Source organism: Helianthus annuus, chromosome 7 (assembly GCF_002127325.2).
Source record: "Helianthus annuus cultivar XRQ/B chromosome 7, HanXRQr2.0-SUNRISE, whole genome shotgun sequence".
Classification (NCBI taxonomy): domain Eukaryota; kingdom Viridiplantae; phylum Streptophyta; class Magnoliopsida; order Asterales; family Asteraceae; genus Helianthus; species Helianthus annuus.
The window spans coordinates 112,158,446-112,175,549 of NC_035439.2; the positions used below are offsets into that span (position 1 = coordinate 112,158,446).

A 17,104-nucleotide genomic window follows, 5' to 3' on the forward strand; every position below is an offset into this window, starting at 1 on the left:
AATCTTTAATCGAATAGAGATTAAATCATTGATATGCTTTGTTTTGAAATGTTTCGTTTGCTTAAAGCCTTTGGGGGGTTAATGACCATGTCCCGGATATCCTTGGCATCATCTTACGAGATGGCCACGACCATGAGCACGGGGTGTAGGCGTACACCCGTCAGTGCATAAATGAATAAATAATGTGGTGTGTCTATTGATCTTTAACCCGGTCTACGGATCGGGCTACTGAACGCATGAGAAACATGTAATTCGTTTACAAGTATTATATTCAAATAATTATCCCAAGTTATTAATGTTTGTGCCACGTGCATTCAAATCAATTTTATTAAACCTTTTTCAAAAGTGTCGGTTGAATGTATTTACCAGTGTAAACTGACGTATTTTCCCAAAAAGGTTAAGTGCAGGTACTAAGCGAACTAGGCTGGCTTTCTCCTAGCATCCTCAATAAGTCCCACAAGCTTGGATGTCAAACTGTTGAACATGTTTTCTATTTTATTTTTGATCCCCTGTGGATTACTTTCAACTATTGTGATACTTGATGTTACAATTCACTAAAGTTGAAATATATCTATCTTTTGCTTCCGCTGTGCATTTAAATATTGTGTTGTTTGACTGTAATGTTACCAACTACGTCACGATACTCCCCCACCGGGCCCACCGGTGAAACGTGTGAAAAATCGGGGTGTGACAGGGGGGTCGGGCATATCACTTTTGTTCCTTTTCTTGTATTTATGTTAGATTTTGCTGTCTTTTTGCTTCTTTTGTTATTTTGAGCTCATTTAATCCTGAAAATACAAAAGGAAGACAAAAGCACACTTTTTCCAACATTAGTACTAAAAAAGGGTTAGTTTTAAGCCATAATTGATGTAATTTATATGTTGCATTTTGTGCACATCAGCCTCTTTTGTTGCGCATTTGTAAAGGTGGTTTGAATTGGTGGTTCTTAGTTGACAGGACCTCAGAAGGTGTCTTTGTTAGGGGTGTCCACTGTTTTTCTCTATTTTCTCTTTTCACCTCTTCGCGATGGGCGATTTGGTTGATCATGTTGCGTGCGTCCTCCCTTACTGGGCTTCTTTCTCTGTAACCAGACGTTTTCCATGATTGGCCTTTGCCTTTCTTGTTGCGCCGATCATTGTGGTTGTAACTGTATTGACGGTTGTCATCGCCGGTCAATTGCTTGTCAGTGCGCGCGATCGTTTTTGCCGCTTCAATGAAGGTTATCTTTGGGTCCTCCGTCTCTGCCTTTCAATCGCTTGATCAAGTCGCCGCACTTTACTGCCCTCATAAAATGTGCGCGCATCATCTTTTCACCTACGTCTCCTATTTCCAAACATTCTTTGTTATACTTGGTGATGAAATCTTCCACGCTTTCGTGGTCTTTCCTCCATATGTTCAAACAATCAGCTGGATCTCGTGTATGTCTGCGCTGCTGGGAGAAGTGTGCGAGGAACTTGTCTCGAAAATTGATCCATGACCTGATCCTTCCTGCTGGTAGACTATCAAACCAGACGCGCGCTGCGCCGACGAAGGTTTGTGCGAAAAGATGACACCACGTTGGTAAGTTCCAGCCTCCTGTTACTCCTGAGCCATTGAAAACTTGGAGGTGGTCATCAGGATTTGTTAAGCCATTGTATTTGTCCACGTTGTGTGGCAGTTTTGTCTTGTCAATATCGGTTGTTGCAATCTCTTTGATGAACTTGGAGTTTTCAGCCATGCCGTCTGGGCGATAGCTCAGAGAATAGTCATGTTCTGCCTTTAGATTGTACCCCGCGCGCTTGTGGGGTTTGTATGACTCATGCTCCGGTGGTAATCCGCTGAATACCGTGCTTTCTCCTTTGTATGTCGGATCGTCCTCCTCATTATCCCATTCAGCGTTCATGTTGCGCGCGCCTAAGCAACTTTGTATCGGCTTTCTCTGTGGATGGGAGTGCTGTACGTAATTGCTTTCTGTTTCACCATAAGTATCGCGCGTGTCATGCGCACTTGGCTTTCTGATGTTTGGCATAGGTCCTTTTTCTGGACGCAAGTTCCATGCGTTGGCCTGCTGAGTCGTGTGGGTGCTCAGAGAAATTTGCTGTGGAGTAGTAAAGACAGATTGGTTGGCTTGTGCTTGGAGCAAGGCTTGTTGCGCGCTCAGCTGTGTGTAGACGAGATTTAAGGACGCCATTTGTTCAGTATACCAGGAAGCCAGAGTTTTTATTCAGGTAGCCCTAAAAGTGCTGAAAAGTTCAGCTGTGTTTGGACCTGTGGGGTTGATGGACCAGCCCCACGGTTCTGTGTGGGTATTTCCGGAGGTGTTTGATTGACTGCACCTGGAGGTTGGAAAACGGCCCCATTTGTTGTTTGGTTAACAACTCTGATTAGGGGTTGGAAAGTGGCTCCGTTTGTGGTTTGGCTAACCACTCTGGATGCGCTTCCGAAGATGTCCGGGAACTCGTTTGTTCGCCCTTCCTGGATGGTCTCGTTCCCTTGGACTCTTTGGACGTGCGCGGTGTCCGAAATGAGTCCAAAGGAAGAGATTTCTCCGTCCATTTGAGTGGAAGGGTTTGGTTCAGCCATTTCGAAGAGTTTTTCAAAGGAAAAGGAGATGAGGGTGGTTTGCAAAAAGTGCGGATGGCGCCAATGATGAAACACAGTATAACGCTAAGGTTAATCTGCGGGATTGTCTCTTCTGTGGGTTCAATCTCCTCTTCTACTCGTCGAATGGCTACAATCCTGCAAAACAGCAACACCGTTAGCTCGTTAAGAGGGGAATATGGGGGTTTCCCTCATAACCAGGCTCCGGCGTGAGAATAAGTACTGTTCTGAGTAATAAAACAGTGTGTGTTGAGTGTGAGAGTGTGGAGTCGAGAGTAGAATTAACCTGAATGATGAAGGGTCCTATTTATAGCCGGAGGGTGAAGGAGGGAGGAGCAACCTTGCCAGCTGCTATAGGGCGCCAGCTGTCCGACCAAGGGGAATATCCTCTTGGTCTCCTCTGCTACGGTCAGGGTAGTGGTACACGTGGCGCGCCCCTATTCGTCCATGTTGGAGACATCGTACCGCCGCTGTCGGTTGCTCCTTAGATTCGTTGCGGGTCCACATGGCGCTTCGTGGCTGGTGGCACGTGTTGTCCTTCTAGTCGGGAGGAGCATCTTTTGGTGCCACCTTGACGTCTTCCAGAAACTTCTGGAAGCTTCTGGACGTTCTTGCTGATGTGAGCGCCATGTTGGATGAAAAAGTGGTGTGGTCCTTGCCATGTAGGCAAGGAATTGGGACCATACCTCTTCAGATCGGTTTAGGATACTATAAATCTTGGGCTTCAAAATGACAACCTAGGCCTGCCTGATATGAACCCTTAAGGGCCCATCCTTCTAGAGTTCCTAACCTAACCTCTAAAGCCCGGTCCATTTAAATACGAAATTTTTTCTGATACATGTATAAACGTATCACAATATTGTAGGGGTGCACATGAGCCGATCGGCTCGAGAAAAAGCTCGATACGAGCCGAGCTTGAGCCTTAAACACGCAACTTGTTTATTTATCGAGCCCGAGCACGAGCCTGACATGTGAAGCCCGTCAGGGTAGTCGAGTCTTAAGTGTAATATGAGTTTTTATTAATATTTAATTACATTTACCCCTTATTTAAAGTTGTCTAGTAAACTAACTGAACCGAGCTTATTTAAACTTGCTTACTATCCGGGCCCGAACCTAAAAAATAAGCTTGTTTAGTAAACGATCCCGAGCTTCACTTATCGAGCTCGTGAGCCTAAACGAGTCTATTATTTAAATTATTTATATTTAATATATAATTAATAGATGATAAACGAGTCGAGCTCTCATAAGTTAAACGAGCTCGGCAAGGCTCATTTGCACCCCTACAATATTGTTCTAGGCGAGTTTCTTATCATTTATTCATGTATCACGTAATTGTTCTAGACGAGTTTCTGCTGGTGGTTATAACACATGTTATGTTAGGTCTCCATGTAACAAAATCAAGGATAGGAGGTTCTCTTGTTTGTACTATCGGTTTCTAGTGCCTTGTTAGAAATCTTGATTTATGTAGTTCCATTTTGATGTTAAAAAAAAACCTTGATCCTAGTATTGTAACAAAAAATATATGTTAGATTGTTTGTATGGTCCTAATCTTTTTACTAGTGTAAAAATATTTTGTTCTTTACTCAAAAAAAAAAAAAAAAAAAAAAAAATGCATATCAATTAATATGTTACCATGTTTAACGTTTTTGTTATTTGAAACCATTTGGTTTTTGTTTACAAAGATTAGAAACTCTTGATAGTGAGTAGTGACTTGGCCACAACTTGACTTACAAATGGCAAAACTAGAAAATAAACTACATGATGTGGAGTTGATCAGTAAGTTAGCTAGCAGATTTCTATTGGGAACACCTTGATTGGGAAATAACAAGTTAGAGCATGACCCGAACTTAATAGAGCATAACTTGGGATACGAGTGAAATTACAAGACCCATTACTAGTGGATAGAAAAGTCTCAATGAGCAGAATCATTTGAAAAACAGCATTCGGCAGTTGGCCAAGTTATCAAACCAAATTCGTTGATTAGGGCTTCGACTCATTATTCAGCCTCAACGCATTATTCACTGATTAGCCTAATTGACTTCTTTATTTTTAATATTATTTTAGTATTTATAAGTTAATTTGTAAAATCGCAAATATGGATACCTTAATCAACTTCATTTTAGAATCATTCTCTGTGGTTTCTTTTATTTGCTTATTCACCACGTCACATCCCTAATCATAATAACTAATACTAAGAATTGAAAGAGTGCCTCTTTGAGGGTGGTGGTGTTGGATTTGTTAAGCTATGTCAAAATCCGAGAAGTAAGGTTGTGGGGTGTAGTTGCTTGCCCACCGATCACCTCTATCCTCCACGTTACCTCGACCTTACACCACATTCCTCTCTATCCCATCAAGGGTGTGGTGCCTTCCTTTACCGAACCAATCTACATAAGAGAGAGAGACTAATCTTTTTTATCTAGTTAGTTAATTATTTCTTGGTGTTAAAATTTGTTTAACTAAGTTTAATTTGTTAGGTTGATTACTCATGTAATTCATAAGTAGTTATTATTGAAAAAACTTGTCTATTTATTCCTATAACTTAGAAACTATCGAATTTTAGATTTACCCTTTAAGTTAGCCTTGGTTTGCCCATTGTTTTATAGCGTAGTAGTATCTTGGGTTGGGATAAGGCTTTGGGACCAATAGGTCATGAGTTCGATTCTCACAAGGGGTGCGGGGTTTCCCATATTTAATGGGTTTCCTTCTGAATTGGTGTATAAGCATTATGTTTACTGGGGTGGATATGATCGGGTGGTTTTACTGGTGACACGATGATACTCCAGTGATCCAAATTTGTCGTTAAGAAAAGGCATTATAGCTTTATTTTTGACTTGAGCCCAATCACAACTAATGCCATTTTCTAGCCGCACTTGGTCTCCACCCGCGGTTTTGCTGGCCTGTAACAGCCACGACTATAGTCCTTCCAGCCATGGCTTACTCATTTCCTTCCGATGTTGACTTCAAACTGTAAATCAAGGTAATTCCTTAAGGATTCTCATTCAATCATAATTCCCTATAAATAAATACAATACAGGAGATGTGTACGGAAACAAATGAATACACAATAATACAATTAAATACAAAATGATTGAGATCCATAATCAAAGGAAGGCGATAATTGTGATCCCACAATTATCGGTTAACACGCCCCCGCAGTCTGAGCCGGAGGAGACCGAAGGCATAGACTGGAACGGAACTTTTGGAACAGGTGCTTCGGTAAACCTTTCGTGAAGATGTCTGCATATTGATAGTCGGCAGGGACGTGGAGAACTTTGACAGTGCCAAGGCGAACATTTTCTCGGACAAAGTAAATGTCCAGTTCGATGTGTTTGGTGCGTTGGTGTTGAACTGGATTGTCGGATAGGTAGACCGCCGAGATGTTGTCACAATAAACGATGGATGCGTGGCGAGCAGGAACATGTAATTCGAGCAAGAGATTGCGAACTCAGCTAAGTTCAGCAACCGTATTCGCCACGCCTTTGTATTCAGCTTCTGCACTTGACCTGGAGATTGTTGATTATCGTCTGGAAGACCAGGAGATCAAGTTGGATCCCAGATAGATGCAGTAGCCGGACGTGGAGCGTCAGGAGTCGGGGCATCCGCCCCAATCAGCGTCAGAGTAGGCAATTAAGGCAGTAGAAGAGGATGGGGAAATCAATAAGCCATGATCTAAGGTGCCCTTAACATAACGAAGGATCCTCTTAAGAAACTGAAAGTGTGGTTCTCTAGGAGCATGCATGAAGAGACAGACCTGCTGAACGACATAGGCAATATCGGGTCTGGTGATGGTGAGATACTGTAGGGCCTCGGCTAAGCTCCTGTATAAAGAACCATCTGAAAATGGTGAACCACTGTCGGCACTTAATTTAGATCCAATTTCGGCAGGGGTGCTGGCAGGTTTGCAATTGGACATGTTTGCACGAGACAGAATGTCGACTGCATAAGTAGTTTGGGATAGAAACAACCCGTTAGCATGTTTTGTGACAGCAATTCCAAAAAATGGTGCAATATGCCCAAGTCAGTCATCTAAAATTCAGCAATGAGGGACTTGATGATATTCTGTAGCAGACCATCACTTGAAGCGGTTAAAATGATATCATCCACATAAAGCAAGAGGTAGGCCATCTGGTCTCCATGTTGGTAAATGAACAAGGATGTATCGCAAACACTGCTTCTGAAGCAACGCCTGTGTAAATAACCTGCAAAGCGTTGATACCAAGCTCGGGGAGCCTGTTTTAGACCATGTAAAGATGTGTTTAGTCTGCAAACATATTTGGGATGGGTGGTGGAGGTGAAGCCAGGAGGTTGAAACATGTATAAAGTTTCTTTTAGATGGCCGGGTAAAAAAGCATTCTTGACATCAAGCTGGTGTGTAAGCCATCCTCGTGAAAACGTTTGTGTTTCGACAATTGACAAGCATGGCAAAGAGACGAGCTCTTGACTTTATACAAGAGATAAATTTATTTAAACGAAGAAAATCCATAGCAGGATGACCCGGGTGGCCAAGTCGATTACGCCAAAAAGGAGATTCTTGGGTAGATGCAAAGCAAGTAGTGGCGGAAACATTTGGGGTGAGCGGGTACAGGTCACTTGTACTGTTGTGACGACTCAGGATCGTGCCATCCTTGAAATCCTTCACAGAAAAACCATATGGGTCAAATTCAATAGAAGTGTTATTGTCAATATTGAATTGTTGGACATAAATTAGGTTTTTGACAATATTGGGATTAAAAAGGATATTTTTAAGGTATAATGGTTTGGACGCAAAATTGAGGGTTGAGTGTCCCGAGCCCAAAACAGGAACTTCATTGCCATTACCAACAATTATTGACGCTATGGGTGCAAACGTAGAAAAAGTGTCAATATTATTTTTATCAAGAGAAATATGAGAGGAAGCACATGTGTCGAAGTTCCACTGAGCATCAGTGTCACCCGAATCCACTGAGAGGGCATGAACTGCTGCAGCAAGTTGTGCAGGCTCAAGTGGGTCGACTTCTGCCAGATTTGCTTGTGCCGACCTACGGTTGTGACCACGGTTATTGTCATGGTACTGAGAAGACCCATGCGGTTGCCAAGGTAGAGCCCAAGAGTTGGTAGGATTGGGAAAAGGGGGTGGAGTCCAGTAAGGAGGGGCCCAAAATGGCGGGTAATAGGGCTGTTGGTTTTGTGACAACCCTCACCAAACCAGGTATCCGTACGACTTAATTAATATTTAATTACTGCTTAATTACTGTGCTTGCTTGAAATTATGGATAAACTGCTACCTGAATACTGATACATGTACATACTTGCATCATACTTTATTTGCTGTCACTCCATTATTTACATACAGAACTTTAGTGACAACCTTGATGCACAAAAGCACAGTAGCACAATGAACGGATAACCTATTTAACATGTTGATATAGTCAGCACTAGGCAGACACTGCCTCTAAGGCCTGTATGAGCTAAAGATAGTTTACTACACTAGTAGAGAGTGTAGGGATAAGAGGGTTGTAGAACTGTGTCACTAGGTGATAGTTACAGTCACCGGATGGGCCTAAAACGTACTTTAAGTACAAAAATCAGCACTTTAAATAAAAATTCAGCATTTAGCCAACTAATAAAGTGCCAAAACATGAGAAAAATATTACTAGACACTTTCCAAAGTGTCGGGAATAAGTTGTGTCACTAAAAATAGTAATAACGACACTTTAAAGCTTGGTTAAGCGCTTTAACGGATCCCTATCCAACCGAACAACCGGACTATACCCGGAACATAAAAAATATTGCCATTCACACTGTTTTTCTTTTTTGAGCCAGTTAGGGTCCCCGAATACCCTAACACCCGCCACAACTTACTACACGCTAGTAACCGGATTAATTTCCTAATCATCTAACTATAGCCTAACTATATAGTTGAAAACCAACCAAAGACCCCCCCCCCCTAACCGAGTTCGTCCCCTAGGGGGACACCTTTGTCCTTTGCTTGATTATTTAAATCTTGATTGTCTAATATCTTGGAGACATGAGAACCATTGGGTAATTTGCATGAGTTTTGTCTATAAGTAACCACCTTAAACCATCATATTCTCATCACCAACTAAACAACACTCCACTCTCTCCCTCTCTTTGAACTTTCGGCCGAGAACACCCACATCCATCCATCATCTTTTCGATTTCATTCAACCCATTCCATACATCTACAAGTGTTAAGGATTGCGTATAAGGAAGCTCGGTGCATTTGGATTGTGAAGGACCTCGCTACATTGCTTTTATCCACCCGATCTTCGACTAGTTTCTTCCCTAGCCTTGAGCTAGTAGTAAGTGACTCTAAACGACTTCTTGATCTATTCTAAAGTGGTTAAAATGAACTTTGTCGGTTAAAAATCATGAACACACAAGATGACATGTTAAAAGTTTACAAAAATGTTAAATATGTTGGATAAAAGCTATGAAGTTGTGTAAAACTTGCAAGACTTGTTTTGTTGTGATTATTTAGTGTTGATCTATACTAGTAGTAGCTCAGATCGTCATCTAACCCGGTTAAGTCGTGTCCATGAAACATGACCTAGAGTATGTTTAAGTATGTAAAGGGTTAAATGATGAACACTACTACTTACTAAGCATGAACTTGTGTAAAATCAATATTTCTTATGAAATAGACTTGTAAACTAGTAGATCTACGGATCTACAAGTGGTATTTTCAAAGAACCAAGCGTCAAAAGAAATCATGTTTTCTAAAATCGGGTTCTACAAAAACAAAAGTGATTTTTGTGAGCACACAAGTGTGTAGACACTTGTGTAACACAAAGTTTTGACAAAAGAACTATTTTTGTAAATGTTGACAAGAAGTTGTAAAGATGTAACTTCTTTAAAAACGAGACTTTTAAGAAACCGAGCTGATTTATACAAAGATCCACCAAAAGTAATAAAAGTTACTACATATTTTAGACAAACCACAAGTTCATGTATTTTTGCGATTTATATCTATTTTGACTAGTTTGATGGTTTGAATATTGTTTATTGTTGATTAATGTTGGGAACATTGTTGATTTGAATTTTAAAAGAAAATGATACACTTAAAAGTGTGGCCACCTCCAGTTACAGGGGAAACTCTGGCGAAATTTTTCCAAAAACCTAACACTTGAAAATATTTTCACCACAAGTGTTATAAATGTATTTTTAACTTGTTTCCAAAAATATAAATTTCGCCACGATTTTTATTACAAAATTTCTAAGTGTCGGAGGTGGGACTTTCACAAAATAAAACCTGATAAATATATATTTGATAAATATATGTTTTTCATAACAACACTTGTGAGATTTTTATGATTATTTTGTGAACTATACAAATATTATTTTTAGGGTAAAAATAATATTACCAAATATTAACGATTCCAAAATAATACGAACGCATCCACAATAAATAATTAAGTTACAACGGTATAATTGTTACCACCCGATCTTTATCCGTAACTTACGTATTTTCAGAAAATACTCATAAATGTGTATTTTGACAAGGATATTATTTTGGAAAATTATATGTAATAAAATATAATATTTTTGGGAAAAATATTTATATTTTGGAGAAAGGATTAAAATATATTTTAAGTGAGACTTAATAATATATTTCGAAGATTATACGAACGCACATGTATTAAAACCCCCATCCTTGGGAAGGAATATAATTACCAAATAATTACAAAGTGTAATTATGAAATAGTTGTCTAACTATTTCCCAAAGACATTAAACCTTAAGCTAAGGCACAACCGTCCGTCTAATAGAAGTTAGTACGTGTAGGTCGTCATTCAGCAGATTGATCAGGAGTTTTCTTGATAGAGACGCACCACTGTGAGTTCATGTCCCCCTTTTCTTTTAATTGTTTTCAGTTTTCTAAACTGCGGGGATGAAATACATGTTACTATATTTACGAGTACTTTATACATGGTATGGTTAGCGTAAGGAGGGTTACTACTTAGATCATGTGAGTGGGTAGGCGCAACTTGAGGCCATTAATCCTCATTGTAGGACCGAGGGACAGTAGCGGTAGATCTATCTGGGTGTAGCGAGCCCAGCCCCAGGCCCAGCATAACGGACCTCGGGTGACTTTGTGCCCAACGCAAAATCCGCTAGGTTTGAGTCTTCCTACTTGCACTTCACACATATCAATGGCCTTGCAAACCATTGGTGATCTCTTTTTCCTTATTTGCTACATACCAGGATTTTATACATACAAAGGTTTTATTACTCACTTACACATGAACTCGCTCAACAATTTTTGTTGATTTTTCCAACTTACATGTATTTCAGGGAACTAAAAGATCTGGCGCGGTATGCTACGTTTTCCCGCCGCATAAGAGTTTCGAGGTCATCCGAGTTTAGGGGATGTGACTTTTACCTGGACGAGTCACAGTCCTTAAACTGCGTTTATTTCATGTTGGTGTTTGTGTCTTTCGAACAATGTTTTTAAGTTGTTAGGTTGTAAACTTCTGTTGCATGAGTCAATGCCTTAAGACAATGTTGTGTTACTTAAGTTTTAAAACTTAATTCAATGGATGATCTTGCATGGTTTTATTTTCATATAGCTTTGTTATGGTTAAGCTATGGTATTAAGAAGTCACACCAAATTAACCACGCTTCCGCAAAGCCAGGGTGTGACAGGTTTAGGGGGTTTGGATAGGATGGAGGTTGGGAGTAGGACCTATTGTAATGGTTTTGGGGTGGGCCATGATGGTTACGATTATTTATGTAGGGTGGGCCACGGTTGTTGCGAGAGTTGGGTCGATTATTGTTGCGGTTGTTTTGGCTACGGTAGTTAGTATGAGTCGGGTGGGGGTTTGGTGGGTTATGGTTCTGGTAATCGGGTTCGAAGGGGCTTGGTGGGTGGGACGAAGGTATGGCAGCCGCAATAGCAGGGGATTTAGTGATCGCCTCTCGGGTTTTGAGGCGACCGGACTCGGAGATGAGTTGGTCAATGGCATCTTCCCAAGTTGGTAGAGAGTTATTCAAGATCGACGCGATGGTATCGTATTCTTTAGGAAGACCTTTAACGAGATGAAGAACCCGTTGCTGGTCATTCATGGGAAAATCTAAAGCAGAGAGTTGGTCCGTTAAGTCCCGTATCTTTTGACAATACGCATCGAGGCTGGGCATAAAAGTAAGGGTAAGATTTGCAATTTCATGTTGGAGTGCCTGGGAACGAGGGCCTTTGTTGTTTTCAAAAAGGCGTTTGACCCATTGCCAAGCCTCAAGAGCGGTGGACTTATCGGTTAAAACTCGGACGACAAGATCATCCGCGAGGGTTCCATAGATCCATTGCAAAACAATGGAATCTATGTTCTCCCAAGAGGCGAATCAGGCGAGTCTTTTGCGGGTGGCGACGTACCGTTAATGTGACAGCGCACAAGATATCCTTTAGCATGAAGCATAAAAAGACGTACCCACGAAGCATAAGAAACCTTAGTGCCGTCTAGCACGCGGACTTTGTGTTGAATATTGGAGACAGTATAAACCGGGTGAAGGGGTTTGTGGGTGGTAGTGGCCTCTGTTGTGGCTGCGGGTGGTTGTTGGTCGCCCATGGGTGGCGTCTGTTTGAGAAGATGGTAAACGAAATAAGGGACAAAAAAAAAACAAGGAGAATGTGAAGGTGACTGATCGAGATCAGCAGAAGGATGGAGAGGGTTGTTCGATAACAAGCCTAGAGGGTGATACCATGTAAATCAAGGTAATTCCTTGAGGATTCTCATTCAATCATAATTCCCTATAAGGCTATAGGGTATAGTTTCACGCCTTTTAACTACACATAGGCACCACATTTGACCCTCTTTCACTTCACCGCACACCAAGGAAATACTTTAACCCCATTAACGCCCCTTAAAATTAATTAAAATACATATATATAGCATGTTGTTGTGTGTGTGCAAATTTTGTAATACTTGATTCCCTCCCTCTCTCTCCTAGTTAACTTCTTAACATGTGAAGCTTTTAATGCTTCTTAACACCCTTTAGGAGAGGTTTAACAGGTGTTAACGAATGCCAACTAGGATTAACACCTATGGGTGTTAGAGTATACCAGATGATCTAAATAGATACAATACAGGAGATATATATGAAAACAAATGAATACACAATAATACAATTAAATACAAAATGATTGAGATCCATAATCAAAGGAAGGCGATAATTGTGATTCCACAATTATCGGTTAACACAAACACCATGCCACCATGGTGAACATAAAAAGTATATATGTAAGAGTAGAATTAGTTTGTGTGTGGGTTAGCTAGTTTAAAAAAAATCTAAAGAATTCATAAGATAGACTCATGGATAAATCTTAGTAATGCATCACTTTCGTAAAATTGTAACAATCTCACAGGCAGAAATGCCATCATAAATCAATAATTATTTCCCAATAACCATCTAGTTGACAGCCTCATGACCTTTCAAAGTGGAGGTTATCTAGGGTCTCATTTGGAGCAAAAATGCTCTGGTTAAGCCCGAGGTTTTATCACAATGGGCTTTCGGACGGTGAATTATCTCTAGATTGGTGGCGGGCTGGGTCACCAACGCCATTTGCGTTTATGGGCGTGGGTGGCCTTTTGCCATTGGATTTACTTAGGGCATACGGTGTGGGAGCGGTAAAGGTGGTCGGCACCGATCGGTGACCACCGCCAAGTTTGTTTACCGTTCAACATTAACGAATTGGGGGAGATTTTCGTTGAAGCATCACCGATTCGGTGAAGGGAGGGAAAAGGGAAGAGAGAGGGTGTGTGGTGGGGTCCATTTATTCTCAACCAATCACACATTTTTTTTAAATAGTTTACCTATTCCCAAGTGTTTAACCACCACCAACGTTTTTTAGCATTAGGTAAACAATTGATATGACACTATGTGATTGGGTGATTTGGGAGTTTACCTATTCCAAGTGTTTAACCACTCCCTATACCCTTAGGTGATTGGGTTTTGTTAGTCGTTGATAAAAAACTAATAATTATTTGACTAACACTTTTTTTTTGAAACGTGAACTTCATTAAGAAACGCCAACCGCCTCAAATCGAGGCGGCCACAGCAAACTACAAATTTATATATTTACACCAATCTCCTCATGATACAGAAAAATTTTTGGACCTAGAATACCACAAGAAACTTACAGAATTCAATTATTTGACTAACACTAATATTCCAGATATATTTCCCATAGTTATTGGAAATAAATGCCAATCTTCTGCTTGATATCTTACCTGTAATGATTAATTGTCATCATTTCTTACTAATCAATCAGTCATTTAGTGCTTATAAGTTATAAATTTAAAGGTTGACTTTAATATATTAATTCAATGAAACATACCTTTGCATGCCACAAGCTAATATCTTTGTTTATAACGGACAAAAAGTCAAATAGCTTTCTATAATGTTTACAACAATAAATTGAATGCATTGACATCCACACAATTAAAACATGGAGATTTTCTAACTCCCAAATATCATTGCTTTCAATTAAAACTAGTAACAAAGTAAATTCATCACCTATAATTGCAATGTTTTACTCCTACCTGAATCATCATCCAAAAACCTCCATTTTTAGTCACAACTTTCTTCTTGAAGATCTCAAACTATGGCTAAAAAACCAAGCTTGGGTCGCCAAAAGATCAAAATCGCGAAAATTCAGATAAAAAACCATCTACAAGTAACTTTCTCTAAGAGGCGATCCGGGCTGTTTAAGAAAGCTAGCGAGCTTTGCACGTTGTGCGGTGTTGAAATCGCGATTGTGGTATTCTCTCCAGCAGGGAAAGTTTTTTCCTTTGGTCATCCTAAAGTCGAGTTGATTGCTGATCGATTTTTAGCGCGAAACCCTAATCTTAACTCAACAAGTCTACATCTTGTGGAGTCACATAGGTTAGCTAGCATTCCTGAATTAAACATGCAGCTTATGTACATGCTAAATGAGTTAGAAACCGAGAAGAAAAGAAGCGAGGCGCTAGACGAAATGCGAAAGGATGGGCGGAGCCAGTTTTGGTGGGAAGCACCAATAGAGGACTTGAATGTGCATGAGCTTGAACAACTTAAGGATTCAATGGAGGAACTCAAGAAGACAATTGGTATACAAGCTAATAAGCTTTTTGCAGAAAGTTCTGATTCTATTTCGATTTTCGGTACTAATAATAATATTAATGGTGGTGTTGATCACTATGAGATGATCAAGCCTGGTTCTATTATTTCATCATCTTCCGGTGCTTCTCATGTTCAAAGTTATGGATATGTCCATGGTATGATGTGAAGTTCACTCAGTTTCTTTCTTGATATCATGGGATTTTGGTAGTTAGTACCTTACTAGCTACTTTTTTTTTTTGCTTTTCATGTAAAAATGCTGGATTAATAATAAAGAGAAAGTTACTTAAAGTATAATATAAAATAAAATATAATAATGAATTTTTATTTTATTTTTTTTGAGCTTTAAGTGTTTTAATACAACAATTAATGTTTATAAGTTACATATTTGTTGATTTGTTGGAGTTGATTAGTTATTAGTACACTATTATATTAAATAATTGTAGCAGGGAAAATGGGTTAGAGTGTATCACAACTTAAATTGATCATTTCTGATCATGGAGGTTTCATCTAAGAACTATGATCATCCTCTCAAGTTTTATTCCAAAACAATGGTTTTAAGAATTTGGCATTAAGAACTAATATTTTCACTATGTTTCATTTGAGAACATGATTCTCAATATATGATTTGGAAAGGTTATGATTGTACGATCCAAGCATGCAATGGCGAATCTTACTTCGGGCCAAGGGTCCCCCCCCCCACCCAGCCGAAAATTTCTGAAAACAGTCATCAAGATCCGTCACTGCAAGTGTGTCATTGTGCAAGTAGTTTTAGTAGGATTGCTATGTATAAAAACTAAGCACAAAAACTTGGGTTCCGAATCATAAGTTTAATTTGTTTGGATTAGTGAGGTTGGGAGTATGTTGTAAATGATAATCAGAGATAAAAAGATAATCAAAGGGAACTTATTTGATTGATTTATTTCTTGTATTCAAAACATAAAAATAAGCCTTTATTTATAGGCATTACAAGAATGAATAAAAAGGAAAGACTTTGATAAATATGGAGATGATCATGAGGAATCAATAATTTTATCTAAATAATTTTTTCCTTTTCTAACACTCCCCCTCAAGTTGAATTGTGGGATTGTCACGATTCAACTTGGATTGATTTTGGGTTTTGATTATGTTTGGTTTTTGGTTTGGCTACCGTCTCCTTGACATGGTAGTTTGAGCTATTGAGTTACCGCCTTTAGACATGGTAACTTTTGGTTTGATTGAGGCTACCGCCTTTTGACATGGCAGCCTATTTTGGGTTTTGGTTTCCCCTCAAGTTGAAAAAATTCAACTTGACCATCTGGGTCTTGGCATTCGTTGATTTGGGTTTTTGGGTTTTTTGGGTTTTTGGGTTTTTGGGTTTTTGGGTTTTGGTGTTGGGTTTTTTGGTTTTTGGTTTTTTAGTTTTTGGGTTTTGGTTTTGGGTTTTTGAGTTTTTGGCTTTGAAAAAAGATTTTTTTTTATGTTTTAAAAAGATTTTGTTTTTTTTTTGCTTTTTAAGCTTTAACTAGTAAAGTTGTCCGCGCGCGTTGCGGCGCGGGTACATCGCACATTTCGAATATCGTAAACATCGAATTAATTAGTCCAAATGTTATGTGTTCTGTTAACCACACAAAAACGTGTGTTTCGACGTATCCGATTAAAATTAATGTAACCTACATAAGCATTGCGATTGGATCAAAACGTAAAGTAAAGTAAATCGAATTTATACCGTACAATTATAACGTATTATAGGTGGCTCGACTCATACATAGAAAACATAGCGGGTATAGAGGAAAAACATATACGTGTAACAAAAAGATATTAGTTAGAGCTTTTAAAAAACGGAAAAAACCACAATTAAATTTCACTCGATTCAGAACAAAATTTAGGAAGCAATTAAACAATCATAAAATAAGTATAAAAAACATATTAATTTTACGTGACTTATTTTCCAAAAAATTTACGCCGAAACATTGAATAACTCGAATTTTTACCGACAGGAACATAAAAATGGGCACGTAAAATGATTTTTTTTTAACGGAAAGGTAATATATTTAACCTCACTCGATTTTTATTAAAAATATTTACATCGAAACGTAGGCAACTCAAATTTATACCAAGATGTACGTTAAAATAGTTTCTTTAACGTAAAGGAACGATACGTAATATAGTTTAAACAAAGTAATTTAACCTAAAAATTTATAATGAAATTCAAAAAGAAAAAAGAGAAAATTATTTACAAACAACATGGATCGAACATAACATAGATCCTCAACCAACTATTATAGAAATTCATTTGAGTTTGTAACAGAAATGTAAACTTAGTGGTGGTCCGTGGCCTTTGCCACCGACTTTATGTTTTAAGATTCATCGTCCGCGCGATGCGAGGGGACTCGGTCGGTATCGGTTCGGTTTCTTACGAAACTGTAAGGTACTGATATGATACGACCATTC

The 17,104-nt window shown here is 39.2% G+C and overlaps 1 protein-coding gene across 1 annotated transcript; it reads left to right on the forward strand.

Annotated features, from left to right (window-relative positions):
* Window positions 1–14,095: 14,095 nt before the first annotated feature.
* LOC110944140 (agamous-like MADS-box protein AGL61) lies at window positions 14,096–14,941 on the forward strand. The gene has a single exon (XM_022185855.2). It carries the CDS (start codon window positions 14,178–14,180, stop codon window positions 14,838–14,840), a length of 663 nt encoding a protein of 220 aa, XP_022041547.1. The 5' UTR covers window positions 14,096–14,177; the 3' UTR covers window positions 14,841–14,941.
* Window positions 14,942–17,104: the final 2,163 nt, after the last annotated feature.